This window comes from Medicago sativa, chromosome 1, assembly GCF_051527215.1.
Source record: "Medicago sativa cultivar Bolivia chromosome 1, Bolivia_mono, whole genome shotgun sequence".
NCBI classification, from domain to species: Eukaryota; Viridiplantae; Streptophyta; class Magnoliopsida; order Fabales; family Fabaceae; genus Medicago; species Medicago sativa.
In genome coordinates this window covers 88,671,614-88,697,970 of record NC_140749.1, presented here as the reverse complement: position 1 = coordinate 88,697,970, position 26,357 = coordinate 88,671,614, and the positions used below count along the sequence as shown (strand labels likewise).

General features: G+C 32.5%; 1 protein-coding gene and 12 non-coding genes across 14 annotated transcripts; all 13 read right to left on the bottom strand.

The window, feature by feature from the left end:
• Positions 1-56: 56 nt before the first annotated feature.
• Positions 57-8,632, bottom strand: LIP2 (lipoyltransferase 2). Of its 2 annotated transcripts, none has more exons than XM_085740326.1 (2): positions 8,393-8,632; positions 57-3,258 (listed from the first exon to the last, which is right to left on the bottom strand). In XM_085740326.1, the coding sequence occupies exon 2, from the start codon at positions 3,253-3,255 to the stop codon at positions 2,548-2,550; it is 708 nt and encodes a 235-aa protein (XP_085596452.1). In that variant the 5' UTR covers positions 3,256-3,258; positions 8,393-8,632; the 3' UTR covers positions 57-2,547. The 2 variants fall into 2 exon arrangements, with proteins under 2 accessions (XP_085596452.1, XP_085596451.1); XM_085740325.1 differs by lacking the exon at positions 8,393-8,632 and adding an exon at positions 3,619-6,944.
• TRNAP-UGG (transfer RNA proline (anticodon UGG)) lies at positions 5,487-5,558 on the bottom strand. The gene has a single exon. It is a non-coding gene; the product is annotated as a tRNA-Pro (tRNA).
• Positions 6,874-6,945, bottom strand: TRNAP-UGG (transfer RNA proline (anticodon UGG)). Its single transcript has one exon. It is a non-coding gene; the product is annotated as a tRNA-Pro (tRNA).
• Positions 7,985-8,056, bottom strand: TRNAP-UGG (transfer RNA proline (anticodon UGG)). Its single transcript has one exon. It is a non-coding gene; the product is annotated as a tRNA-Pro (tRNA).
• Positions 8,633-12,346: 3,714 nt separating the features above from the next.
• Positions 12,347-12,418, bottom strand: TRNAP-UGG (transfer RNA proline (anticodon UGG)). Its single transcript has one exon. It is a non-coding gene; the product is annotated as a tRNA-Pro (tRNA).
• Positions 12,419-12,965: 547 nt separating this feature from the next.
• Positions 12,966-13,037, bottom strand: TRNAP-CGG (transfer RNA proline (anticodon CGG)). The gene has a single exon. It is a non-coding gene; the product is annotated as a tRNA-Pro (tRNA).
• An 844-nt stretch (positions 13,038-13,881) lies between these two features.
• On the bottom strand, positions 13,882-13,953 carry TRNAP-UGG (transfer RNA proline (anticodon UGG)). The gene has a single exon. It is a non-coding gene; the product is annotated as a tRNA-Pro (tRNA).
• Positions 13,954-14,646: 693 nt separating this feature from the next.
• Positions 14,647-14,718, bottom strand: TRNAP-UGG (transfer RNA proline (anticodon UGG)). Its single transcript has one exon. It is a non-coding gene; the product is annotated as a tRNA-Pro (tRNA).
• A 4,865-nt stretch (positions 14,719-19,583) lies between these two features.
• Positions 19,584-19,655, bottom strand: TRNAP-UGG (transfer RNA proline (anticodon UGG)). The gene has a single exon. It is a non-coding gene; the product is annotated as a tRNA-Pro (tRNA).
• Positions 19,656-20,190: 535 nt separating this feature from the next.
• TRNAP-CGG (transfer RNA proline (anticodon CGG)) lies at positions 20,191-20,262 on the bottom strand. The gene has a single exon. It is a non-coding gene; the product is annotated as a tRNA-Pro (tRNA).
• Positions 20,263-21,079: 817 nt separating this feature from the next.
• On the bottom strand, positions 21,080-21,151 carry TRNAP-UGG (transfer RNA proline (anticodon UGG)). Its single transcript has one exon. It is a non-coding gene; the product is annotated as a tRNA-Pro (tRNA).
• An 869-nt stretch (positions 21,152-22,020) lies between these two features.
• On the bottom strand, positions 22,021-22,092 carry TRNAP-UGG (transfer RNA proline (anticodon UGG)). Its single transcript has one exon. It is a non-coding gene; the product is annotated as a tRNA-Pro (tRNA).
• A 4,176-nt stretch (positions 22,093-26,268) lies between these two features.
• TRNAP-UGG (transfer RNA proline (anticodon UGG)) lies at positions 26,269-26,347 on the bottom strand. The gene has a single exon. It is a non-coding gene; the product is annotated as a tRNA-Pro (tRNA).
• Between the last annotated feature and the right edge of the window lie 10 nt (positions 26,348-26,357).

Below are 26,357 nucleotides of genomic sequence, written 5' to 3'. Positions count from 1 at the left end.
TATTTGTATACATCTGCCACTGGGACTACAAGAGATATAATCTAATAAAACATAAGTACAGAGCAATGCTGCATAATTAATTTTCTAGTATAATATGCTTCAATTACATCAGATGATAACTCATTTTGTAATCCAAGACAAAAATAAAAACTTAACAAAGTCCTAGAAGCTATGTGAAAGATGTACTCTTGATTACAAATCCAGCTTTCTTACCTAGTCAAAATGCTAGCCAGACAAAACTACACAATTCTAGAACGATGTTAGATTTAATTGCTCCTTGAAATTGAGATCGGCAGACGCAAATGATGTCAAAGTCACTTGTTCTGGATTGGATTTGATTTGCTAGCTGGAGTCTTCCTTAAACTTGTGTCTGCAGATCTCTGAGAGACTTCATAAGATATTTCCGACTTGTTTAAACTTGCAGAGAAGGAGGAAACATGAACTAAAAGCTTTCGTGACGGAAACCTATCAAAAAGATTGCTTCTAGTTTCACTATTGATCAAAACTATAGAACATGTCATTAAATTTAAGAGCATTAGGACAAAGAGACCCAACAAAGTACGTTGAGTGGTTATCATGGCAGGCTTTACTCGAAATAAACAACAGACGAGGCAAGAAAAAAGAATGGAATTGTTGTGCTTGGAACTATCCCATAAGAATGTATTGTAGTGAGAGTCTATGTATCTCAAAGGGAAGCAATTCTTCTCAATAGCTTGTTGGTGGCTGATGGTTTTAATGGACAATGGAGAACAAAGCAAGTAGGTTATTGGACTCTGATCAAGGACTCAAGATACTAGTGTAATGCATAAATATAAACTTGCCTTCCCTCTTTTAAAAAGGATGAAATAATGTAGTTAAGATTTTTTTCAACCGCTCAATAGTTGTGTGAAAGAATCAGATTTGAGGAATAGGAAAGGGAAGGAAGGTACATGGATAATGGATTATTGGACCTGCCACATTTTGTTGTGTTGTGGAGTAGAACATGGAATGGAAGGAGCTAGTCATGTGATCCTTAATCAAATCCCATGCTTCTCAGACATTTCTATAATGTTTCCATCACATGCTAATATGGATCATGTGACTAATCACATGATGTTGAAATGGGTTTCCTTTTCTTGACCATATTTATTTGTTTATTCTTGTATTTCTCATAAGCATGCCAAACACAGCTAAACAGAGCTGGGTAAGATTACTTTTCAGGAATTGGAAAACTTCATTTTCAGGGCAGTTTATTTACAGCTACTAATGGACGATAGACTCCTAACAAATTCATCATATTCCAAGAGTCGCAACCGATTAGTTTTACTTGGATTTGTATAGAATTCAATAATAATAAACTATAATTTCATGCACACAATGTTTATGAAAGAAACATTTAAAATATGTGTGAAACTGTAATTAGTTTCATGTTAATTCAGATATTCTGCGAGTGTCCACATGCTATAACTTTCCTGCATGCTTGATATATTATTGCTCCATCAAAAGCATGTAACCTTTTTGTGTTGAATTTGATGTAGTTTTGAGGTCTTAGATAGATATTTCAACCGAGGATGTGATCCTGTATTTGGTCTGAATAGATGTACTCAATTGGTTCCTAAATGCTGCTTTTAATAATGGAGGTGTTATAATCAGAGTCTCACTTTATTAGAATCAAATTTGCATGTGGAGACAGTGGCTTCAATATTCTCCGTGCTAACAAAAAACATATGGTCTATGTCAGCAAGAATAAAGTAGAATTTGTGCAACAGATTTTTCCAATTAAATGTCTGAGACTGAGCGACTCTAGTGATGGTTATTTTGCATTTATCAATTTGTTTGGTGATGCGAGAGAAGGAAGGTGGGTTCTGACTTGAGTTTGTTGCCCCAACATCCAACCAAATTGTTCAACATGATTACAATCCCGTAAGATATGGGGTGTGGTCTCTACCTGATATGATTTTGCACACCAGATCTGGAGAGAAATGAATATAGTAACACAGCAACATCACAGCACATTAGTCAGCATGTGGTCATGAAGTCAAGCTAATCCACCAGTCAACTCATATCAGTGTACTGCACACTACTAACTTGTACCTGTTATCATCAGATATGCATTAGGTATTACTCCAAAGTAAAGTGAATTCAGAGAGGAAGAGTATGAGTATGCGAAAATCAGCATGTTATTGTAGTAATGATGTATTTTTTTCATCACCTCCTTTAGAGAATGTAGTACACCAATATGAAAATACTATTTTCAACTCATATCAAACATATGAATTTGTGAAGTTTTGTAATCTTGGTCTTTTTATCATTCAAAACTATATGATTACACTTATAGAATCAATCTATTGCACTGAATTAATCATTATCAATCATCAGTCGATCACTAAAATTCAACAAGTAAAAGCAGAATACATAGGTCTTGCCCAATTCACATATCATATGGATAGACAAAAATGAAAGAACATGTGTATATGAAGAATAAACAAGAATTGCATTGGTTAAATACTTCAAAACAATATAAGAAAAGAACTGTTATACAACTATGTTCACTAAAAGAGCTGTGTTTCATTCAGTTTCATTTTTATCAGATAATATAGAAGCATCCTCCTTCCAAACCAGGTTATCATAACCAAAAATTCTTGCAAAACATGAAACCAACTGCTCTTGTATTATTTCTTCTGCGGGAAGGTCAAAATCTGTCTCTCTTCTCAAAGATGTCACTTCTTTATCAGCAATTCCACACGGTACAATGTGCCTAAAGTAGTTTAAATCAGGATCAATGTTAAACGCCATCCCATGAGAAGTGATTGCATTCGATATCCGAACACCAATTGCACCTATCTTTCTTTCTCCAACCCACACCCCAGTCTCGCACTTCCGTCCAGGACAAGCTTTCACACCGTATAGACCTGCCAGTTCAATCATAGTTAACTCAATTTTTTCTACAAATTTTCTAGCACCAAGTCCCGTGTCCCGGAGCGATATAATAGGATATAAAACGGCTTGGTGTGGACCATGAAATGTAATGTCTCCTCCACGTTGTGTGTAGTGAAGCTCAGCGCCAATCTGTTCCAATTCTGACTGAGGGATTAATAAATTATGAACAGTTTGTCTTTTGCCAACTGTGTATGTAGGAGGGTGTTGCAAAGATAGAAGAGTATCACATCTCTTATGAGATTTTCTATCCAAGACTAGCTTTTCTTGCAGTTTTAACGCATCCAAATAGTTGACGACTCCCATTTTCCATACCTCAAGGGTTCGCAAAGCCCTCATTGCCTGTTCACAATAACATTATCAATTAAGTAAAATGATTTTACACTATAATAACTACTTTTCATGTCTCAAATCTAGAAGGTGAATTCATTTGTATTTAGAAATTAGAATGCCACACCAAAATTTGCATCCATACAATCCCACTACCCATAAGTAACCACAAAATGAAGCAAAATATTAGAATCTATACAAAAAGTTGGAAGAAACATTTCAACAAACAGGTACAGGGCATTAACGGTAAAGCCATATATTCAATAAATTTCGATTTTTATGAATAAAAGCAGTTACTAGATGCAAATGGGTTTTCAACGGCGAGCAAAATTTCCAATGTAGAATTGCATATTGAGGTTAAGAAAGACTTACCTGGAAAAATAAAAAATGGTACTTGATGAGTGAAAATTGAGATGGGTAACAGTGCAATTCGGACAAATTTACTTCAATAGAAGAAGAAGTATGTGATCGTGAAGTGAAAATGTGAAGTTAAAGAAGAAGAAGATTGCGAGGGAATGGAATTGGAGAAGATAGAATTCCCAGTGTTTGGAGTGGAAGGAAATATGTGGAGCATAACTGCCAAATGCAATTTACTCTATTTAATTTTATTGTTTATTTTTTAGGGAATTTTATTGTTTTTTTGTTGTTGAAGGAATTGGCTTTTTATTTATTTCCCTTTGGATTTTTTAGAGGAATTTTTTTTTTTTAAATAGTTTTGATAAATCAATGGAAAATAAAAACAAACTAACTACCAACTAAGTTTTTGAATATACTCATAAATTTAACCTAGACACGACAATGACATTGACGAGTTGACAATGGTAACAATTCGAGAAAATTAAAGTAGAAGAATGTCGGTACATATTTCGTTGTATCATATTAGACATCGAACACGTCTTCAATAAAAATGTCAGTGCCATGTAAGTTGTGTTGATTTATTTCTCTCAATATTTCCTGGATGATTGCATCAATGTGAACACTATTAGGATGATATTGTTTCATCAATGTTGTTACAAACTTGCACTTGAAAGGGGTATCTAGTTCAAACTTTAGTGAAACTAAGATTGCCAAGATATAGCTTTAGTTGTTTCCAGCCAAGCCATCATTAATAAAAACCAATTATCATCCACTTTTTTTTGTCGGAACTTGCAGTTAAATTGTTGATGCAGCTGATTATGAGAATCCACCTGTCTCAAGAAATGAACTCCATCATTTGTTAAGCATCTTTAAATGTGATTCAACTTCTGGTTCTTGGTAATAAGATTGACAAACCTGGTGCTTTGTCTTAAGCAAGACCTGACAGAAAAGATGTAAGTCTACTATGTAATGTGTCTAGCCTAGCTATTGTGAGCCTTTGATTTCAAAATTTTATCTTTTTTCAGGATGTGCTTGTACTTTCCTTTCATTGATGTTGTTTCACGTGCACTGGAGACTGAAATCAATAAATGGGAGAGAAGTTTGTTGCAACATAATCTCATGTAAAAACTCCAGCAACATTGACTCAGTTATTTGTTGGTTTGTAAAGCATTCTAAGGCAAAGAACTGAAGCTCTCAACTTCTGCCCTATGATTCTATTTGAATGTTACCTTGCAGACTAATATCAAGGTCATTGAAGGGATGACAATGGTGTGTGTTTGTGTCATACTAGTTTTTCTTTCCTTTCCATTTTTGAACGGCTTTAAATAAAATCATATGATAACTTGGTTTACCATCAAAGGTATCAAAGAGAGTCTACTTACTTATATACCATTCAGATTCACAATATTCTTCAAAGACCAACATGTTTTTCAGCCAACACCAACAAACAGTATTCATGTGTTCCAGGCTTCCAGCATTCATCTCAACAAGACATTCACACGCAGCATTCATCTTCAAGATCTTCAACAATAAATAAAAAAATACCGAGCTTATTTGTATTTGACTAAAATATTGAAAAATTAATCTCCTAGCCTTCAAGATGTTAATTGTTATTTTGTCAAAAAAAAAAAAAAAAAAAAAAAAAAAAGATGTTAATTGTTATTTATCTACTAGTACTGTACAGAGCATATAAGTCAAACTTGACAGCTTCCCGGTCTTAAAAAACTAGAAGTATACAAACTGATGCTTATTGCGATTCAACTAACTAATTAATAAGTCAACCTTCTCAGCTTCAAGATCTTCAACTATAAATAAATAAAAAATACTGAGCTTATTTGTATTTAACTAAAATGTAGAAAAATAAAACTCCTAATCTTCAAAAAGGGGCATTCGGAGAATCGAACTCCGGACCTCTCGCACCCAAAGCGAGAATCATACCACTAGACCAAATGCCCTGCTATGATAAGTTTTGTTTGTGAATGTATGTATTAGTTAGTTCAAGCAATTATCTTACGGTAAAAAATGAATTTAGACCTCTTATTTTTACCACATTTCATCATTACATTGATAGCATTCACATTTTAATAACATCTTACTATGTGTGAGTTACTTGCAGAATTGTTTTAGGAAAAAAATTAATTTACACCTCTTATTTTCACCGCATGTAATCATAACACAAGTTAATGACAAGAATTCTTTCTAATATCCATATCCATTAGGATCTCATTATGTTTTCTGATGAGGACTAAAGCAAAAAAATTCAAACCAGAATGTTATCAACATTGAATACCATTTTTCTAATATGAGATAAATAAATGCAATATCCAAATCAAACTATATGTGTACAATTGGCTATGAATCGGTTTCAGAACAATTATGATATTGTTTCCAAACAGATTCTACAAAAGAAGATCCAAAAATATCTAATGAAAATTGGTTTTGGGTACAGTTTTCAAACACTGAGAGTAATTAACTAAATTAACTAACGTTATATAAAAAACGGGGCATCCCGAGAATCGAACTCAGAACCTCTCGCACCCGAAGCAAGAATCATACCACTAGATCAAATGCCCATATTGAAGTAAGCAAAGGTTAGGTGAGATCTATGTCTTCTTGGTTACTATTGAAATTGTTTATGCATACCACATGGTCTGGCAGTTGTTATGTAATATTGCATGAAAATGACCAAATTTGCTTATTTGGATACACAATTGTTAGTTGTTCTTCAACATCTTAATATTGACAACAGAAACCAGGTGCTAAATACCGTCCTGTGACTTCTCATGATAATGAGACCACTGGATGAATCGGTTGACCACTGGATGAAGCTACCATCTCAAAAGCTAAGATGGTATTCTAAGTAAAGACATCAAAGAGTCACCACCATGGTATGACATAAGTGGTAGATACTTGAGTCATTTAATCATTTAGTAAGAGGTTTGATCTCAGATCGATGCGTTTAAAAACATAACTTTTAAGATAACCTGTGACCCACAATAGTCTTTCATGACCAACTTGTTTTTCAGCCAACACCCATTCACTATCCATGTATCCCAGCAGTCACATGCAGTCTCTAATGCTAATTGTTAGGTAATAATAAATACTACTAGTATATAGATCAAACTTGACAGCTCCAGATCTTAAAAAACGAAAAAGCATAAAAACTTGACAGCTTCTGGATCTTAAAAAACAAATAAGTCAACCTTGTCAGATTCCAGATCTTCAACAATATTAAAAAAAAAAAAAACTTTTGGATTTAATAAAAAAACAGGGGCATTCCGAGAATCGAACTCGGGACCTCTCGCACCCAAAGCGAGAATCATACCACTAGACCAAATGCCCTGATATGAAAGGTTTTGTTTATGAATTAGTTAATTCAGACAATTAGCTTAGAAAAAATTGGAATTTAGATCTCTTACTTTTACCACATGTCATTGTTATCATCACATTGGTAGCATTCACATTTTAATAACGTTTTACAATGTGAGAGTTGTATTGCCAAATTTGCATTTGCACTGCTATTATACACAAGTTCACTGTTGAAATTTAAAAATAAAATGGCTTACATTTTCACATATACGATAACAATCAAGTTTTATCCCACTAGTTAAAATTGGACATGGATCAAAAGTCATCATATGTTCTAACATAAATCGTATACATAACAAAAGTATGGACCTATTAAGCATTACTAAATAGTCTCATTAGTATTTTTTCGCGGTCTTTCTCTACATCTATCGACTGAACCACCATCCATGTGATCTATTCTCCTTACTATAGAATCTATAGATTTCCTCCACACATGTCCAAACCAGCTAAGTCGGGATTTAACCATCTTATTTACAATTGGTGCTAGCTTGCTAGCCCAACTCCCTCTCTTTAATGTGATTGTTCCTATTCCTATACAACAACAACAACAACCAAGCCTTATCCCACTAAGTGGGGTCGGCTACATGGATCAAATGCCGCCATAATGTTCTATCCTAAACCAAAAATTGTTCCTATTCCTATCTTTTTTTTTTTTTTTTTTTTGTTATGAATCATGTCTAGTATTTCCACTCATCCAATACAGCATCCTCATGGACCTCAGTCCTTTTTGTGCTGGCTTTTTGTTACCCAACACTTTATCTCATACAACTACGCAGCTTTTCATAAGAAATTAGTTACCAATTGTAATTGAAAAGTGAGAGTTCGTGATGTTAGGACATAACTCTGGCTACTAGTACAATATTCATGTATCACAGCATTCATCTCAAGGCATAAAAACTGAGGCTTATGGCTATTTAATTAACCAATTAATAAGTCAACCTTATCAACTTCCAGATGAGCTTATTTGTATTTAACTAAAATATTAAAAAGTTAAACTCCTGACCTTCAAAAAGGGGCATTCCGAGAATCGAACTCGGGACCCCTCGCACCCAAAGCGAGAATCATACCACTAGATCAAATGCCCTGATATGAAAAGTTTTAGTTTGGTGGTAAGTTAGTTGAGACAATTGTTTAAGAAAAAACATGTTTATGCATCTTATTTTTACCACAGATCATCACTAACGAATTTGATGACAATATTTTATGCTAACATTCATATCATATCCAATAGGATCTCATTACATAATCAGATCATGACTGAAGTAAAAGAACATTCAAACCAGAATGTTATCAATATTGAATACCATAGCTCTACTGAGACTTGTGAGATAAATAAATGCAATAGGCAAATGAAAACTATGCATAAAAAACCAATTTGATAAAGCATTTCAAGCACAAAGTGCTGAGATTGATGATGTACCTTGATTTCTGTCTATGCTCCCATTTCCTTGGGAAGGGGTAATTTCTAGTACTTAACCCTTGTGCTTGCCGAATATTTCTGTATTTTTCTCGTTAGTGGTTATATTTACTGAAATTGGGGATTCCGTCAAGGCCAGGAATGAAACTTTTACCTTGAACTTTTACCTTTAATTTTGATGAAGGAATGAAACTCAAGTGTTAACTGCAATAACCTCACTGTATTTTATGCATTGGATATCTTCTTTTCCTACAGTTAAAAATTGAATTCATCAAAGACAATGAAAACTTACAAACATATTGTGATGATTATGTGTGATAGTTCAAAAGTGGGAAATCCTACACTGCTCACTCCCCAAACCTTTAAAGGGTTTATAATCTATTCTGAACTACTTTGAGGAATTATCACAGAACATAGCACTGCGAATTTGAGCCTTCAGGTTTACATTTTGCATTTTATCTTAAAATTTAAGTTGGTCCTAACTCAACTTTACAAAACCACAACTTGCAAGGTTAGCGATTGCTCACCACTTATAACCACTATGCATACCATATTATTATCCAACGCACGACTCTCAACCTTCTATAATGTAGCATACATTTAACATTCTATGTATAATGTAGCACATATTTAGTTCCTCAATTGATTTATAATATGACTCATTTTCATGTCTCAAATTTAGAAAGTGAATCCATGTGTAATTATAGTTACAGTGCACCAGAAGTAACCACAAAATGCACCAGAATTTTCAAGTCTAAATAAACAGTTGGAAGAAACATTTGAACAAACAGTTAACGGGCATTCACAGTAGAGCATTATATATTTGAAAAATGACAAATTATTTGAATAAAAGCCGTTACGAGATGCAAATGGTTTTCAATAGTGAGAAAAATTTGAATGTAAAATTGCATATTGAAATGAAAATGTTGGTTTAGTTGAGATATAACAATGCAATTGGTGTATTGAAGAAGAGGACAAGTTTACAGCAATAGAAGAGAAGATGTACGTAAATTGCAAAGATGAAGCTAACAAAGAAGAATAATACTGTGAGAAAATGATGAATAACCAACCTGATGAAGTCCTGCTATGCTATGCATGTGCATGTTGAGACAAGACAGGGGAAGCTAGAATTCACCGTGTTAGTTCAAGCACATACTTGAAGTTATGTGGTGGAAAGTGTTAAAAAAAACGTTGAAGAGGCTAGGCACATTTGATTATTAGGGTTGGAGTTTTTTAGATTTTGATTTGAGATACTAAAACTTTTTAATGTTTTGATGTGAATTTTATTGGTTTGATGAAAAATATGATGATGGTGAAGATGATGAATATAAGAAGAAGATGAATATTTTTTTTTTTTTAAAGTTTTTTACGATAAAAATTACTCATTTATTATAAAAACTATTATTAATAATCATCAGTGGCAAGTCACTTCAATACTTTTTTTAATAAAAAATATGAAGAAATAACTAACTGTATACGTTTTAATGGATAAAGATTCAAGTGTTACAAATAAATAAGATAAAATATTTGAACGTAACAACAACAAAAAGAGATTCAATTGTTACAAATAAATAATATAAAAGACTTTTGGAGTAATTTTGCCTTAATTTTTTTACCAACAAAATTCTTTTTTAATATGAAGCTACAATCCTTTTATTAATCCCTAATTTTTGGTGTCCTCGTGATCTTAGCTCGGTTGTAGGAACAATGCATAATATATGCAAGGTCTGAGGTTCAAACCCCGACAACCACAAAAAAAAATCCCTAATTTTGGGTTTTTTTTTATTTTATTCATTATTATCTCATATGGATGGATCAAATTTATCTAAATCAATTTGTTAAATCAAATTCAAACTTAATTAATTTAAATATGATCTTATATACTTTTTGTATTTTTTTTGGGAAATGTTAACGGATACTGGTTAAGGAAGCCAAATATAGTAATGTTATATTGGAACTTGTGCATTAAAGGTCTTAAAAGTATAAAAAGTGACATTTTAAATTTAAAATTTTCTCTTTTAACTTCCTTAACCAGTGCCCCCGGGACATTGGTTAACATGACCATTTTTTTAGTATAAAGAGGGCAAAAGCTTAGAAGGAAAAAACTAAACAACTAAACGAACATTCTTAGGTATGCAAGCCTCAAAAATATCATCAAAGAGGAGACTATTGAGCTCAATATGAGGGGTCTCCAAAACAACAAAATCCCAAGAATTCATTGTAAGGTTGAAATTAGCAAGCCAATCAGCATTTCTATTGCCTTCTCGCCAGGTATGATGAATCTCAATGTGTCAACTATGGTCCAAAAGATTTATGATACGCCAAATCAATGAAGGGGTCGTCCCATTATTCTTGAAATTATTTCTAACCATGTCAATAAGCAATTTTGAATCACCTTCCAAACCCAAATATAAACCCCACATTTCTGCATGCAGAGCATCACAAACTTCAATCTTACGCATAAATTCTTTGAGCCATTTGCCATTAAAATCCTAAAGAAAACCGCCACAACCCGCATGGTTTCCATTCTCTTTGCATGCCCCATCACATTTGCCATTACTTTTTGTATTTCTATTTACGAAAATCAAATATACTATGGTCTATCATTGAATGTGAATAAATGAAACTCAAATATTTTGTAGTTTGATATAACTTTTTTTAATTTTTTTAATCACATGTCGTAAATGGTTCGAATATTTGTACTCATAAGATTTTTGGGCTTATTATTTTGGCTTACTCATCGCTTGAAACAAAAGTAATCAGAATCAGACCGGATGTAGAACCGGTGTAGACAAAACTTCAAAATTAAATGTTCAGCTAGGGTTAAACCATGATTCAACTGATTCCACTGCTGGTTCTAAGTAACAAGATTGATAAACCTGGGGATTTGTCTAAGCAAGACCTGACAGAAAAGATTAAAGTAGTGTGTGATCCTTTGATTTCAAATTTTAGCTTTTAATCAGGATGTGTCCGTACTTGCCTTTCATATGATGCTGTTTCACATGTGCAGGGGACTGAAATCAATCAATGGGAGGGAAGTTTGTTACATCATGATCTCATGTAAAAACTCCAACAACATTGACTCACTTATTTGTCGGTTTGTAAAACATTTTAAAGCAAAGAACTGAAGCTCTCAACTTCTGCCACATGAATCTATTTGAATATTACATTGCAATCTGATATCAAGGTCTTTGAAGGGATGATATTGGCATGTCATACTAGTTTTTCTTTTCCATTTTTGACTGGCTTTAAATCAAATCTGATTGCTTGTGATTTAATCTTGTGATAGCCTGGTTTACCAATAAAAGGTATCAACGATAGTATTATACTTATTTACCATTCAGGTTCACAATATTCTTCACTGGCCAACATGTTTTTCAGCCAACACCAATACACAGTATTCATATGTTCCAGCATTCATCTCAACAAGACACTCGCATGCAGCGCCTAATACTAATTATTACTCCCTCCGTTTCAAAATACATGTCCAATTTTTGCAATGTGCACTATTCACTTGACTTACTTTGACCATACTTTTTTACTAATGTATAAATACAAATATTAGCATGTAAGATGTTGTTTGATTTGTCTCGACAAATATTTTCAAAATATTAAATTTTTATAATTTTTTACTTTAGATAATTAAAGATATTAACGGTCAAAATTGTGCATTGGCATATGCGAAGTGGTTGACTTGGACATGTATTTTGAAACGGAGGGAGTATTTATCTACTAGTACTGTACTCAGCATATAAGTCAAACTCGACAGCTTCCAGATCTTAAAAAAATAAAAATATAAAAACTGATGCTTATTAGGATTCAACTAACCAATTAATAAGTCAACATTGTCAGCTTCAAGATCTTCAACAAAAAATAAATAAATACTGAGCATATTTGTATTTAACTAAGATGTTGAAAAATAAAACTCCTAAAATAAAACTCCTAACCTTCCAAAAAGGGGCATTCGGAGAATCGAACTCCGGACCTCTCGCACCCAAAGCGAGAATCATACCACTAGACCAAATGCCCTGCTATGAAAAGTTTTGTTTATGAATGTCTATATTAGTTAGTTCAAGCAATTACTTTAAAAATGTTTTAGGAATGCTTCAAAAAGTTTTGTTTATGAATGTCTCATTTTAATAACGTCTTACTATATGTGAGTTACTTGCACAATTGGTACTATATGTGAGTTACTTGCACAATTGGTTTAGGAAAAAAATTAATTTATACCTGATTTTCACCACAGGTAATCACAACACAAGTTAATGACAAGATTTCTTTCTAATATCCATATGCATTAGGATCTCATTATGTATTCTGATGAGGACTAAAGCAAAAAAAATCAAATCAGAATGATATCAACATTGAATACCATATTTCTAATACGAATAAATAAATGCAATATGCGAATCAAACTATATGTGTGTAATTTGGCTATGGATTGGTTTCAGAAAGAATATAAAATCCGATCTGAACAGATTTTATTGAAGAAGATCCAAAAAAATGGAATGAAAATTGGTTTTGGGCAGTTTTCAAACACCGAGAATACTAAATTAACTAACATTATATAAAAAATGGGGCATTCCGAGAATCGAACTCGGAACCTCTTGCACCCGAAGCGAGAATCATACCACTAGACCAAATGCCCATATTGAAGTAAGCAAGGTTAGGTGAGAAATATATGTCTTATTGTTTACTGCTGAAAATGTAAATGCATAACACATGGTCTGCAGTTGTATTGTAATATTGCATGAAAATGACCAAATCTGCTTATTTGGATACACAATTGTTAGTTGTTCTTCAACATATAACGTAGCCAACAGAAACTGGCTGCTCCTGTGTCTTCTCATGATAATGAGACCACTGGACGAAGCAACCAATCTCTAAGGCTAACATGTTTTTCCAGGCAAAATAACAAAGAGTCACTACCATGGTATGGCAAAAGTGGTTAGATGCTTGAGTCTTTTAAACATTTAGTTGGAGGTTCGACCCCTGATTATTGCGTACAGAAAAAACATCAGTTATAAGAGATCATCTCCTCAAATGAATCTCAGTTAAGTTGGGATATTAGTCTCTATTGTTGTGCGCAGAGGATAACTTGGTTTATAAGAAAAAAGTATTAGAGTCTACTTACTTATTTACCATTCAGGGGTTAACTTGGGATTTTATCATTAAAGATAAAGTTTGATAAACTATGACTCACAATAGTCTTATATGACCCACTTGTTTTTCAGCTAACACCCATACACTGTTCAGCATTCATATAAAGCAGCCACATGCAGTCCCTAATGCTAGTTTTTACTTAAGTATAGACACTAGTATGTAGATAAAACTTGACAGCTTCCAGATCTTAAAAAATGAAAAGCATAAAAACTTGAAAGCTTCTGGATCTTAAAAAACTAATAAGTCAACCTTATCAGATTCCAAAACAAAAACAGAGCTTTTTGGTATTTAACTAATATATTGGAAAGTTAAACTCCTAACCTTCAAAAGGGGCATTCCGAGAATCGAACTCGGGACCTCTCGCACCCAAAGCGAGAATCATACCACTAGACCAAATGCCCTTATATGAAAAGTTATTGTTTATGATTCAATTAGTTCAAAGAATTAGTTTAGAAAAATTAAAGTTTTGACCTCTTATTTTTGTCACGTGTCATTGTCATCATTACATTGGTAGACTTCACATTTTTTCATGGTTTTTCTCTACATCTATCGACTGATCCACCACCCATGTGATCTATTCTTCTTACTATAGAATCTATAGATTTCCTCCACATATGTCCAAAGCAGCTAAGTCGAGATTTAACCATCTTATTACAATTGGTGCTAGCTTGCTAGCCCAACTCCCTCTCTTTAATGTTATTGTTCCTATTCTTATCTCGTGTTTTTATTTGTTGCGGATCCTTTCTCGTCTAGTATTGCCACTCATCAAGTACAGCATCCTCATGGACCTCAATCCTTTTTGTGCTGGCTTTTCACTACCCAACACTTTATCTCATACAACAAACAGCTTTTTCGTATAATTATAACAGAAATTAGTCATCAATTGTAATTGAAAAGGGAGAGTTCATGATATTAGGACATAAAGTTGGCTACTAATACATTCATCATGTATCACAGCATTCATCTCAAGGCATAAAAACTGATGCCTATGGGTATTTAATTAACCAATTAATAAGTCAACCTTATCAACTTCCAGATGAGCTTATTTGTATTTAACTAAAATATTAAAAAGTTAAACTCCTGACCTTCAAAAGGGGGCATTCCGAGAATCGAACTCGGGACCTCTCGCACCCAAAGCGAGAATCATACCACTAGACCAAATGCCCTGATATGAAAAGTTTTAGTTTGTTAGTAAGTTAGTTGAGACAACTGTTTAAGAAAAAACAAGTTTATACCTCTTATTTTCACCACAGGTCATCACTATTCACTAACCAATTTGATGACAATATTTATGCTAATATTCATATCCAATAGGATCTCATTATGTGATCTGATCATGACTGAAGTAAAAGAACATTCAAACCAGAATGTTATCAATATTGAATACCATAACTCTACTGTGACTTGTGGGATAAATAAATTCAATAGCCAAATCAACACTATGCATCAGAAGCCCCAATTTGATAAAGCAATTCAAACCCAAAAAAGTATTGAGATTGATGTTGTACCTGGATTTCTGTCTATGATCCCATTTCCTTAGGAAGGGGTGATTTCTAGTACTTAACCAACATGCCTGCCAAAAAAATTCTGTCTTTTTCTTGTAATTGTCATTTTTAATAAAATTGGGGATTCTGTCAAGGCCTCACTGTATTCTCTGCATTGGATCTCTTGTTTTCCTACAGTTAAAAATTGAATTCAGTAAAGACAATGAAAACTTCCGAACATGTTGTGATTAATTGTGATATTTCAAAAGTGGGAAATCCTACACTGCTCACTCCTCAAACCTTTAAAGGGTTTATAGTCTATTTTGAACTACTTAGTGCAATTTAATTTTTGAGTTATCATAGAACATTGCACTAGTGTTCAACAAGTGAAGTAAGTTACATTTTGCATTCTATCTTAAAATTGAAGTTGGTCCTAACTCAATTTTTCAAAACCACAACTTGAAATGTTAGAGATTGCTCACCACGTAGTCTTATAACCACTATTCATACTAACCATATTACTATCCAATGTGTGACTCTCATATAATGTAGCATGCATTTAGTTCCCCGATTGTTTTATAATCTAACTCCATTTCATATGAATCATATCTGAAATCTAGAAAGTGAATTAATGTGAATTTACGGTGCAATAAAAAAGTAAGCACAAAATGCAGCATAATTATGAAGTCTATAGTTGGAAGAAACATTTCAACAAACAGTTAATGGGCATTTACCGTAAAGACATATATTTAATAAAAAACAAATTATTTGAATAAAAGCAGTTACTAGATTCAAAAGGGTTTTGAAGAGTGGGAGAAATATGAAGGTAGAATTGCATATTGAGATGAAAATACTGGTTTAGTTGATATGTGGAATAACTAGTATATTGAAGAAGAAGAATAAGATAAACTTACGGCAAGGGTGAAGTTAAAGAATAAGAAGAAGAAGAAGAAGAAGAAGAAGAATATAGTGAGGAAAATGAAATTGGAGAAGACTAATAACCAACCTGAACATGTAATCTTCAAATTGAGAATTGTGATATATATATTACCGTGTTGCATGTTTGGAGTTCAAGAAAATACGAGTACAATAACTGCAAAATCTAGTTTACTCTTCTAGTATCTATCTATTAATTAATAATAACAAAAAGGGTCGTGTTATATTGATAATGAGATCACTCTTTCCTCTATACCTACCATCTTTTTTTACATGATTTAAATCAAGTTTAAACTATGGATTTCTACCTCCAAATTTATTACATATATCATAGTTTGTGAGTTAAGACACACTTCAAAGAGTTACAAATTATCGTCCTCTTTAAATCCACCAAACTTTGATGTGGGTCCCTCATCTGATGAATTTTTTTATACGAACCACCACTCATAGAATCTTTATCTATAATGATCTCATTAATATTAATAATTTTACTTGCATTTACCTCATGTTTTTTCCTTTCGTATTTTCACAATAATTTTGCTTGTGAAATTTCGATTGAGATGCACCGCACGATTGTTTTCACGTATTATATGTAAATGAAACACTCTCTTCATGACATTTACTTTCAATTTATTACAACAAGTAAAATTAAATTTTTACATTTTTATAGCATTTTTCAACAACAACAGTAACCATGAAAACATTTTTTTTTTACCAAGCCAAAATAAAAACATTAGTTGTTATATTTACCATTTTCTCATTTATTGAGATTATTCTAGTCTCTTAACTCTTCCCATATTCTTCTAACTATATGTTTAAATTAGTTGAACTACCAACCCCTCTAAAAAAATACTTAATATGTGCTTCACATGAAGTGGAATTAAGTAAGAAGTTGTTTATTGTGCTTCCCCTGTTTTTATTTTAATTAATAAATATAAGAGAATATCAAACAAATCTTTAGCCTTAAAAAAAAAAAAACAAATATTTCGCTCGCTATTTTTTTTTTATGAAAATAGATTTAGCATTTTCTGAAACTCAGAAAATTTCTCATCATTATTTTCATTGTTTATGAAAATGCACCATCCCTATTTTGTCTTCCAAATAAAAAGGAAAATTGAAAATATTTTTAGAAAGTAAACAAACATAAGATTGCCAATGCAATATTCTAGCCTTTGTTGCTTCCATCCAAGAAATCGCAAATTTTCAATTATATCCTTTTTGTTTAATTTCATTTTAAATTTTCCATATGGCCAAGTATCATAAACTACAATTATCATCCATTTCTTGTACTGGAACTGACCGTTATGTTGTTGATGCAGCTGTTTATGAAAATATACCCTGTCTTAAGAAGGGAACTCCACGACTTGTTGAGCAAACCTTCTTAAAATTGGATTCAATTCCATTGATGGTTCTAGGTGATAAAATTGACAAACCTGACACTTTGTCTAAGCATGACCCGACAGAAAATATGCAAGTAGTGTGTATAGTAGCGAAGCTATTGTGAACCTTTGATTTCTAAATTTTAGCTTTTTTTTCCAGAAAATGTGTGTACTTTCCTTTCATTGATATTCTTTCACATGTGCAGGGAACGAAAAAGAAGTTTATTGTTACACAGTCTCATGTAAAAACTACACCAACATTTTCTCCGTCATGCGTTGTTTTGTAAAACATTTTTCTAAAGCAAAGAACTCTCAACTCCTGCCATATGAATCTATTTGAATGTTGAATTGCAGATTGATATCAAGGTCGTTGAAGAGATGATGTCGGTCTCATACTATTTTCTTTTCTTCTTTTGACTGGCTTTACATAAAATCCGATAGCTTGTGATTTAATCTTGTGCTTTGATACGTTTGCATCCGACTGTTGTAAATTATGCAGTGGATCTGAATCAACAACTGTGTTCATACATGTGTTTTTAAAATTTATATTTTAGGGTGTCTACAATTTATAGGAGTCCGTGGTTCAGTTAAATCCAATTAACAAAACAGGGATATTCATAATTCCTCCATTTGTACTGTTTTATTTGATATACATTTCTGTTATTCATTGCTCTGTGATTGAGGTTTGCAACGATGGTCCGGCCTACGGGATATAGAATGGGATCAATAATTTATGACGCACACAACCAGGTGACAAGAATCACAATGACTGTCGCAATAGAAGATGCAATAGAAGGGGTCAAATGTTTGTCGAACAGGGAAGGTTGGAGAAACATAGGTCCCATGAACAATCTTGTTTCAAGCCTCAGCTTACTAGCTATTAATTGACTCGGAGAATTATTCAAATCAAATTAGTGTGACCTATCTCCCTCTCTATGTTGATGTGGCATTTTGCCATGTTATTTACCAGCAAATAAAATGAATAAAAGAGTGATGGCACGTCACCAAATGGCATGTCACAATCTGCATCACAAATCCCCTCCGAAAACTACAAATAGAATCAATTGCATCAATGTGAAAACTATTAAGACGATATTGTCACATCAATGTTGTTACAAACTTGTAATCGAAAGGAGCACCTACTACTACCTAATTTGAACTTCATTTAGATCATTTATATGGCCAGGTATCACAGAGGACAATTATCATCCATTTTTTGTGCTGGAACTAGCAGGTATGATGTTGATGCAGCTGCTTATTGAAATTTACCTGCTTCAAGAAGTGAACTCCATGACTTGGGAGTTATAAAGTTGACTTGGTGGCTAGGGTGGAAGAGTTAAAGAATGGAGTGATAAGGGTGATCTCAGATTCGATTCCCACATCCAGCAAATGCTAACAAAATAACATAGTAACATTAGCTATTTAAAAAAAGGGGGGGATTCCACTGCTGGTTCTAGGTAATAAGATTGACAAACATGGGGATTTGTCTAAGCAAGACCTGACAAAAAAGATTCAAGTAGTGTGTGATCCTTTGATTTCAAAAAATTTGCTTTTTTTCAGGATGTGCTTGTACTTTCCATTCATATGATGTTTTTCACATGAGCAGGGGATTGAAATCAATCAATGGGAGGGAAGTTTGTTACATCATGATCTCATGTAAAAACTCCAACAACATTGACTCAGTAATTTGTCGGTTTGTAAAACATTCTAAAGCAAACAACTGAAGCTCTCAACTTCTGCCATACGAATCTATTTGAATGTTACATTGCAGACTGATATCAAGGTTTTTGAAGGGATGATATTGGTGTGTCATACTAATTTTTCTTTTCCATTTTTTACTGGCTTTATATCAAATCTGATAGGTTGGTTTACCAACAAAGGTGTCGAAGAGAGTACTATACTTATTTACCTACCATACAGGTTCACAATATTCTTCAATGGCCAACATGTTTTTCAGCCAACACCAATACACAATATTCATGTGTTCCAGCATTCATCTCAACAAGGCATTCGCATGCAGAGCCTGATGTTAATTGTTATTTATGTACTAGTACTGTACACAGCATATAAGTCAAACTCCACAGCTTCTTAGATCTTAAAAAACTAGTAGTATATACAAACTGAAGCTTGTTGAGATTCAACTAACCAATTAATAAGTCAACATTGTCAGCATCAAGATCTTCAACAATAAAAAAAAAAATGTTGAAAAATAAAACTCCTAACCTTCAAAAAGGGGCATTCGGAGAATCGAACTCCGGACCTCTCGCACCCAAAGCGAGAATCATACCACTAGACCAAATGCCCTGATATGCAAAGTTTTGTTTCTGGATATCTATATTAGTTAGTTCACGCAATTATTTTAGGAGAATATTTAATTTAGACCTCTTATTTTACCACATGTCACCATTACATTGATAACATTCTCATATTAATAACATCTTCCTATGTTTGAGTTGCTTGGACGATTGTTTTAGGAAAAAAATTAATTTATACCTCTGATTTTCACCACATGTAATCACAACACAAGTTAATGACAAGATTTCTTTCTAATATCCATTAGGATCTCATTATGTATTCTGATGAGGTTTGAGGACTAAAGCAAAAACATTCAAATCAAAATGTTATCAACATTGGAATACCATATTTCTAATATGAATAAATAAATGCAATATACAAATCAAACTATATGTGTGCAATTTGGCTATGGATTGGTTTCAGAAAGAATATGAAATCCGATCTGTAATAGATTTTATTGAAGATCCACAAATGTTGAATAAAAATTGGTCTTGGGCAGTTTTCAAACACCGACAATAGTAAAAACTAACACTATATAAAAGATGGGGCATTCCGAGAATCGAACTCGGAACCTCTCGCACCCGAAGCGAGAATCATACCACTAGACCAAATGCCCATATTGAAGTAAGCATGGTTAGGTGATATATATGACTTCTTGTTTACTATTAAAATTGTTTACGCATGCCACATGGTCTGCAGTTGTAAATTAATATAGCATGAAAATGACCAGATCTGCTTATTTGGATACACAATTGTTAGTTGTTCTTCAACATATAACGTACCCAACAGAAACTGGCTGCTCTTCTCTTGATAATGAGGCCACTGGACGAAGCTACCGATCTCTAAGGCTAACATGTTTTTCTAGGCAAGATATCAAAGAGTCGTTTAATCATTTAGTTGGAGGTTTGACCCCTGATTATTGCGTAGAGAAAAAACATCATTTATAAGAGATCATCTCCTGAAATGATTCTCGGCTAAGTTGAGATCTTAGTCTCTGTTGATGTGCGCAGAGGATAACTTGGTTTATAAAAAAAAAAACTATTAGAGTCTACTTACTTTTTTACCATTCAAGGGTTAACTTAGGATTTGATCGTTAAGATAAAGTTTGATAAACTATGACTAACAATAGTCTTATATGACCCACTTGTTTTTCAGCTAACACCCATACACTATTTAGCATTCATATCAAGCAGTCACATGCAGTCCCTAATGCTAGTTTTTACTTAGAATAAATACTACTAGACACTAGTATGTAGATCAAACTTAACAGCTTCCAGATCTTAAAAAATGAAAAGCATAAAAACGTGACAGCTTCCGGATCTTAAAAAACTAATAAGTCAACCTTATCAGATTCCAGATCTTCAAGAAGAAAAAAAAAACAGAGCTTATTTGTATTTAACTTAAAATATTGAAAAGATAAATAACCATCAAAAGGGGCATTCGGAGAATCGAACTCCGGACCTCTCGCACCCAAAGCGAGAATCATACCACTAGACCAAATGCCCTTATATGAAAAGTTATTGTTTGTGAATCAATTAGTTAGAAAAAATTGAGTTTTGACCTCTTAGTGTTATCACATGTCATTGCAGTGCGAGAAATGTATAGCCGAATTTACATTTACATTACTATTATACACAAGTTCACTGTTGAAATTTAATCTTACATTTTCACATATACAACACAATCAAGTTCTATCTCGCTAGGTAAAATTGGCTAGATGGATCAAAAGTCGTCATAATCTTCTAACATAAATAATATATAGCCAAAATATGGACGTCTAAGCATTTGTTAATAGTTTCGTTCATATTTTTTCATGGTTTTTCTCTACATCTATCGACTGAACCACCATCCATGTGATCTATTCTCCTTACTATAGAATCTATAGATTTCCTCCACACATGTCCAAACCAGCTAAGTCGGGATTTAACCATCTTATTTACAATTGGTGCTAGCTTGCTAGCCCAACTCCCTCTCTTTAATGTGATTGTTCCTATTCCTATCTTTTGTTTTTTTTTGTTATGAATCCTGTCTAGTATTTCCACTCATCCAATACAGCATCCTCATGGACCTCAGTCCTTTTTGTGCTGGCTTTTTGTTACCCAACACTTTATCTCATACAACTACGCAGCTTTTCATATGATTATAAAAGAAATTAGTTACCGATTGTAATTGAAAAGTGAGAGTTCGTGATGTTAGGACATAACTCTGGCTACTAGTACAATATTCATGTATCACAGCATTCATCTCAAGGCATAAAAACTGAGGCTTATGGCTATTTAATTAACCAATTAATAAGTCAACCTTATCAACTTCCAGATGAGCTTATTTGTATTTAACTAAAATATTAAAAAGTTAAACTCCTGACCTTCAAAAAGGGGCATTCCGAGAATCGAAATCGGGACCTCTCGCACCCAAAGCGAGAATCATACCACTAGACCAAATGCCCTGATATGAAAAGTTTTAGTTTGTTGGTAAGTTAGTTGAGACAATTGTTTAAGAAAAAACATGTTTATGCATCTTATTTTTACCACAGATCATCACTAACGAATTTGATGACAATATTTTATGCTAACATTCATATCCAATAGGATCTCATTACATAATCAGATCATGACTGAAGTAAAAGAACATTGAAACCAGAATGTTATCAATATTGAATACCATAGCTCTACTGAGACTTGTGAGATAAATAAATGCAATAGGCAAATGAAAACTATGCATAAGAAACCAATTTGATAAAGCATTTCAAGCACAAAGTGCTGAGATTGATGATGTACCTTGATTTCTGGCTATGCTCCCATTTCCTTGGGAAGGGGTAATTTCTAGTACTTAACCCTTGTGCTTGCCAAATATTTCTGTATTTTTCTCGTTAGTGGTTATATTTACTGAAATTGGGGATTCCGTCAAGGCCAGGAAGTTGTGTTTTTGAACTTTTACCTTTAATTTTGATAAAGGAATGAAACTCAAGTGTTAACTGCAATAACCTCATTGTATTTTATGCATTAGATATCTTCTTTTCCTACAGTTAAAAATTGAATTCATCAAAGACAATGAAAACTTACAAACATATTGTGATGATTACATGTGAGATTTCAAAAGTGATAAATCCTACACTGCTTAGTTCTCAAACACGTAAAGGGGTTTGTAATCTATTTTGTACTACTTTGAGCAATTTTATTTTTGACTTATTATACAACATAACACTGTGAATTAGAGTCTTCAACAACTAAAGTAAGTTACATTCTGTATTCTATCTTAAAGTCTTAAAATTTAAATTGCTACTAACTCAACTTTACAAAACCAACTTGCAAGGTCAGAGACGATCACCACTAACAAAATTTTAATAATACAGCTCCTTTTCATGTCTCAAATTTAGAAAGTGAATTGATGTGTGTTCAAAGTGCACTAAAAGAAGTAAGCACAAAAAGCAGCAAAATTATTAAGTCTATAGTTGGAAGAAACATTTCAACAAACAGTTAGTGGGCATTCACCGGAAAGACATATATTTAATAAAAGGCAAATTATTTGAATAAAAGCAGTTACTAGATTCAAAAGGGTTTTGAAGAGTGAGAAAAATTTGAAGGTAGAATTTCATATTGAGTTGAGATGAAAATGTTGGTTTAGTTGAGATGTGGAATAACTAGTATATTGAAGAAGATAAACTTACGGCAACAAGGGTGAAGTTAAAGAAGTAGAAGAATATAATAGTGAGGGAATGGAATTGGAGAAGAAGAATAGCCAACCTGATCATGTAATCTTCAAATTGAGAGTTGTGATATGCATGCATGCATGTGTTACCGTTCAAGAAAATATGAGTGCCATATAACTGCAAAATCTAGTTTACTCTTGTAGGATCTATTAATCAATAAAAACAAAACGGTCATGTTACATTGATAATGAGATCATCTTTTTTTATCAAGTTCAAACTAATGATTTCTTGGAAAATACTTACTTGGACACAAGGGTTTCGGCACTAAATTTAGACACACATACACAACTGAAAAAAGGTAGAAAGAAAAAATAATTAAATAAAATTTATTTTTTAAAGGATTAAATATGTTTTTAGTCCCTATAAATATACCAACTTTTCGTTTTAGTCCCTCTAAAATTTTCCTTCAACTTTTAGTCCCTATAAAATTTTCAATCTTTACTTTTGGTCCCTCGTTTAAAGTAAACTCATACGTAGAATTCATATTTTTTAATAAAATTTTGCAGAAAAATGTATAATATTATAAGGACCTCTTCCAAAAAAAATTAGAATTTTTTACCAAAACATGAATTAAATATGAATTTTTATATTTTTTTTGGTAAAAAATTCATATTTAATTCATGTTTTGTTAAAATATTATAATTTTTTGTGAGGGATTTTTACAATATGCCATAAATTTCTGCACAATTTCATTAAAAAATACAAAAATTTACTTAAAAATAGGGACCAAAAGTAGTGACTGAAAATTTTATAGGGACTAAAAGTTGAAGGAAAATTTTAGAGGGACTAAAACGAAAAGTTGGTATATTTATAGGGACCAAAAACATATTTAACCCTTTTTTAAATAATGAAATAAAATGTATTTTTATGTGTGTGTCTAAATGGTATGCCCAAAAACATGTGACAATGTAAGACTTTTCTCTCTCTTTAAACCCACCAAACTTTGATGTGGGTCCCTCATATGATGAAATTTTTTATGCAACATGCGAACCACCATTCATAGAATCTTTATCTATAATGATCTTATCAATATTAATAAATTTAGTAGCATTTACCTCATGTTTTTTCCTCTCATATCTTCACAATAATTTTGCTAATTAAATTTCGATTGAGATGCCCCACACAATTGTTTCCACGTATTATATGTAAATGAAAAACTCTCTTTAGGACATTTACATTCAACTTATTATAACAAGTTAAATTAAATTTTTACATTTTTATAGCATTTTTCGACAACAACAGTAATCATGAAAACATTAGTTGTTACATTTACCATTTTCTCATTTATTGAGATTCAAATTCTAGTCTTTTAACTCTTCCAATATTCTTCTAACTATATGCTTAAATTAGTTGAACTACCAATCCCTCTAATGAATACTTAATTTGAGCTTCACTTAAAGTGAAAGTAAGAAATTGTTTATTGTGCATGTTTTTATTTTAATCAAGAAATATAAGAAAATATAAAACAAATATTTCACTCGCTATTTTTTTTTTATGAAAATAGATTTAGCATTGTTTGAAACTCAGAAAATTTCTCATCATTATTTTCATTGTCTATGAAAATGCACCATCCCTATTTTGTCTTCCAAATAAAAAGGAAAATTGAAAATATTTTTAGCCTTTGTTGCTTCCATCCAAGAAATCGAAAAATTTCAATTATATCCTTTTTGTTTAATTTCATTTTAAATTTTCCATATGGCCAAGTATCATAAACTACAATTATCATCCATTTCTTGTACTGGAACTGACCGTTATGTTCGATGCAGCTGTTTATGAAAATATACCCTGTCTTAAGAAGGGAACTCCACGACTTGTTGAGCAAACCTTCTTAAAATTGGATTCAATTCCATTGATGGCTTCTAGGTAATAAAATTGACAAACCTGACACTTTGTCTAAGCAAGACCCGACAGAAAATATGCAAGTAGTGTGTATAGTAGCGAAGCTATTGTGATCCTTTGATTTCTAAATTTTAGCTTTTTTTTTCTTCCAGAATGTGTGTACTTTCCTTTCATTCATGGTGTTTCACATGTGCAGGGGAAAGAAATTCATCAATGAAAGAGAAGTCTGTTGCTTCAGGGTTTCATGTAAAAACTTCACCAACATTAATTGACTCAGTTACTAGTTGGTTTGTAAAACATTCTAAAGCAACGAACTTAAGCTCTCTAACTTCTTCCCTGTGAATCTATTTGAATGTTGTATTGCAGACTGATATCAATGTCATGGAAGGGATGATGTTGATTTGATGCTAATTTTTCTTGCCTTTTTTCTTTTCCTTTTTTCACTGTCTTGACATCGAAACTGATAACTTGTGATTTAATCCTTTGATCTGATACACTGCTTTGCATCTAAGGATTGTAAATTATGCTCTGAGATGCATGTACAATGGACTTGAATCAAAAACTGTTTATACATGTCTTAAATATTGATATTTTGGGGTGTGTAGAAGTGTGTGGGTCTTTGCGGTTTGATTTAGACTGGTTGAGGCAAAAATATATTTCGATCCAAAGATTTAAATTTGCAAGTGCAGTTTCGATCCATCGCGGTTAAGTGTGTTTGGATTAGATCGATTCGTTTAATTTTTATCGATGCATAATTATATATTTCATGTAAAATAACTTATTACAAGCTAAATAAAATTAAAATATAAAATTAAGAAATAGCGAGTATCAATTATGCTCGGAACATTTACTCAAATTTCTTTGAGCTCCCTTCAAAAAAAAAAAAAAAATCTTTGAGCTAATAAGTATTATAAAAAAAACTGATGATATATTAGGTGCTGATTTTTGAACACTTCAAAAATCAACACTAATGCCATATAAAAAAGTATTAGTAATTACATCTCATACTACTAAAATAAAGTAATTACATCTCATACTACTAAAATAAATAAGTACACAATTTAATTTAAAAAAGGGGCATTCGGAGAATCGAACTCCGGACCTCTCGCACCCAAAGCGAGAATCATGAATCATACCACTAGACCAAATGCCCATCTTGAAAT